Raw genomic sequence first — 2,907 nt, forward strand, 5'->3', positions numbered from 1 at the left:
CAGTCTATGGCTACAGCCCCAAAATGGCTAAAATGTTAAAAGTTTAAACATTCAAGTGTCTTTTTGAATCACGTTGCACACATCTTTACATGGGTAAAAGCATGCAATCATGCCATCACCACTAATCCTGACGGCGCCTCATAAATGAAAGGAAAACCAGGACACCAAATCAATGCATAAACCAACTCTAACCTCTGCTGAAAAAGTGTACATGTCCATATAGATGAGTGGACTGTGCTATTGTTGCCAAACCAAAAAGATGGCCCTGATAGCAGTTTTCATAGGATTGTTTACACTTGAATAAAAATGTAAAAAGATAAAATGACATAATGATGTAAAAATAGTTAAAGTGGTTAAGAAAAGCAAATAATTAACTAAGATCAATAGATCAAGCAACAGAACTTAACTAAGTATCTTTTAAAAACATAATTATGATATGTTACAACTACTTATAGTTGCCTTTAGCGGAAAACATGGATGCTCCAGTGTGAACTGCCATGGCCTTAGCGGTACACTTGATTTTAACTTTGATCGTACATTCCTACTTGTGATTCAGGAGGCTAAAATTCCACATTTCTGTATCAAATTACATTATAACTTCTAGTAGTATGTAAGACCGAGCCATAAACAATTGTTTCCTATGCTCTAATGATTTAATTAGGACACTACAAGCACATTTTAGCCTCCTTTGGATAAAATGAAAATAATTGCTCAGTATTTTTAAGAAGCTTTGTGCACATCAGAGCCCACAAGTTGTGTGGACACAGATCTCAACATGGAGGAAGCTGAGCTGGTTGTTAACAGGTAAGAGTGCTAACTCCATAAACAGTGCTGACGGAGCTAACAGCATTAACCGAGGGAAACCTGAGGGTGGGTGCTACTCTTCTGCGACAATGCCATCCCGACATCAGCGGTAACCATGATATGAGCAAAAGACAGATCGGTGGTGATGACACACACACACAGAGGTAGCGTGATTTCATTCTCTGCTCAGGACATCATTACTCCACTAAATCTTTACATAGCAAATAGTGGTTTGCTGCTAACCTTTGCACAACCTTTAAGTCATGCCTGAATGCCGAACATTAACAAGACTGACATACAGAAAAATCAAACTATTTGAAACACATGATCAACTCCATACACTGGAGGAAAATTTTTATTGCAAAAAGTTATTTTCCTATTAAAACGTCATTTATATCCAGTTGATTTTTATAAGACTCAACAGCTCACAAACAAAATCAGCTCTGTAATGAAGGCTCGCCGACGGATTCTGTTGCATGTGAAACATTTTGGAAAAATAAAATTAGATAAAAAATTAAGACATGCCATGAGAAAAGTGGCACTGACAGAATAAATTCAGCTGGCCATGGTTCTGACTCCGTTACGTCACTGGATCGTGTGGGTTAACAGGGGGGACGTTTGAGGTAAAACTGCAGGGGGCAGTGCCATGAGATTGTGCAACAGCAAAAAAACTTATATCTCTGCATGAGGCGGACAAATGACATTTGGACCATGACATTATCTAAACATGGAACATTTCATATTTGTGATTTGGGGAGAAAATCGGATTACAGGAGAAAGCAGGAAGAAAACAAACATGGAAAACAAGATTCCACAGTATCAGATTATAATTGAGTTTAATTTAATAACAAAAATTTCTTCCTGAATAACTTATCAGTTCCTCGCTATCTGTATATTAGATTCTATAAAAATACTGCTCCGTCTGCCCTGCAGCATCAGAATCTCTTCATCTGTCTGCGCTCTTGTCTTCTCTGCTTCTTCTCATTCACTTCCTCTGGTGCCGACGGGCTTTCTGCCATAAACCAGGGGCCCAGGAAGTTCACCCACAGCAGGTGGAGGGCTCGGGCCGGGGCCTGACACACACACACAGGAGCAAATTATGAGACGTGAGGAAAGCAGAAAAGGAAAGGAATCAAGCAGAGAAGTAACAGCGATCTCATAGGAGTTATCAAAGACACAGAACATCGTCTTACCAGCAGCCAAAGATACCAGAAATAAGAGGAGATTGTGCTGAGGACTTGTACTATGGCTGTGAGCAGGATGACGTCCTTCAGGTGCCTACAACCAGAACACACATGCAATAAATTATCACCAAAAAGTTGCATGTTCCTGCACACACACAAGAACTTTTTGCTCTTCAGCAAGGGTGTAGGTTTAGTTTCAGATGTTTGGGGACAAAATGAATTCAGTGGTTTTTGAACGAGACAAAAAAAATAAATAAATATGTGACTGGTATTTATTTTCATACTTTTAGATTAAAGGGTAACTTCAATTTTTTTTCAACCTGGATCCTATTTTCCCATGTTTTTGAGTCTAAGTGACTAATGAGAGCAAGTATTTTCAAAATTGGTCCGGTATTGAGCAAGACCACTGCAGCCAGGCAGCAGAACAGGCTGCAATGTAATGTTAATGGACAATTGTGCATCCTCACTGTACGTCCACTAAAGTGCTGTTTTTGACACTGACAGGCTCAAATTGTTTTAAGTGTCTGACAACATTATGGAAAGGAGCCCTGCAGAGACAGATCTCTTTGTTAAAGAGTAAGATCCTACTTGTTTAATCAGATACAGCACTGAAATCGCTACTGTCAAACCCACCAGAATAAACAGTTATTTTATCATTGTAAAACATGCTTCATTCAGAGTCGGTGTAAACAAAATAAAATTCACAAAACTGCAACAATCACCAACTCTGGTTTGATTTAGTGCTGCACGATTTGGTAAAAATGTGCGATTGCAATTATGGTGGACAATATCGCGATTTGCGATTGCGATTACAATATAATTACAATAAAATGTAATAAATAAATGGTATCATGAGTCTTTTTGCTTGATTCAGTGTTTCCCCTACATTATATCAGGGGGCACTGACCTGACAGAGTTA

The 2,907-nt window shown here is 38.7% G+C and overlaps 1 protein-coding gene across 1 annotated transcript; it reads right to left on the reverse strand.

The window, feature by feature from the left end:
* Positions 1-1,127: 1,127 nt before the first annotated feature.
* LOC126387530 (transmembrane protein 208-like) lies at positions 1,128-2,144 on the reverse strand. Its single transcript, XM_050040039.1, has 2 exons — positions 1,998-2,144; positions 1,128-1,877 (listed from the first exon to the last, which is right to left on the reverse strand). The coding sequence occupies exons 1-2, from the start codon at positions 2,127-2,129 to the stop codon at positions 1,740-1,742; spliced, it is 270 nt and encodes an 89-aa protein (XP_049895996.1). The 5' UTR covers positions 2,130-2,144; the 3' UTR covers positions 1,128-1,739.
* Between the last annotated feature and the right edge of the window lie 763 nt (positions 2,145-2,907).

Source organism: Epinephelus moara, unplaced genomic scaffold (genome assembly GCF_006386435.1).
Source record: "Epinephelus moara isolate mb unplaced genomic scaffold, YSFRI_EMoa_1.0 scaffold680, whole genome shotgun sequence".
Lineage (NCBI taxonomy): Eukaryota > Metazoa > Chordata > Actinopteri > Perciformes > Serranidae > Epinephelus > Epinephelus moara.

Coding starts and splice junctions, on each gene's coding strand:
- LOC126387530 (XM_050040039.1), bottom strand. CDS start 2,129: ATGCAACTTTTTGGTGATAATTTATTGCATGTGTGTTCTGGTTGTAGG. Junction 1,878..1,997: donor TCTGGTATCTTTGGCTGCTG/GTAAGACGATGT, acceptor TGTGTGTGTCAG/GCCCCGGCCCGAGCCCTCCA.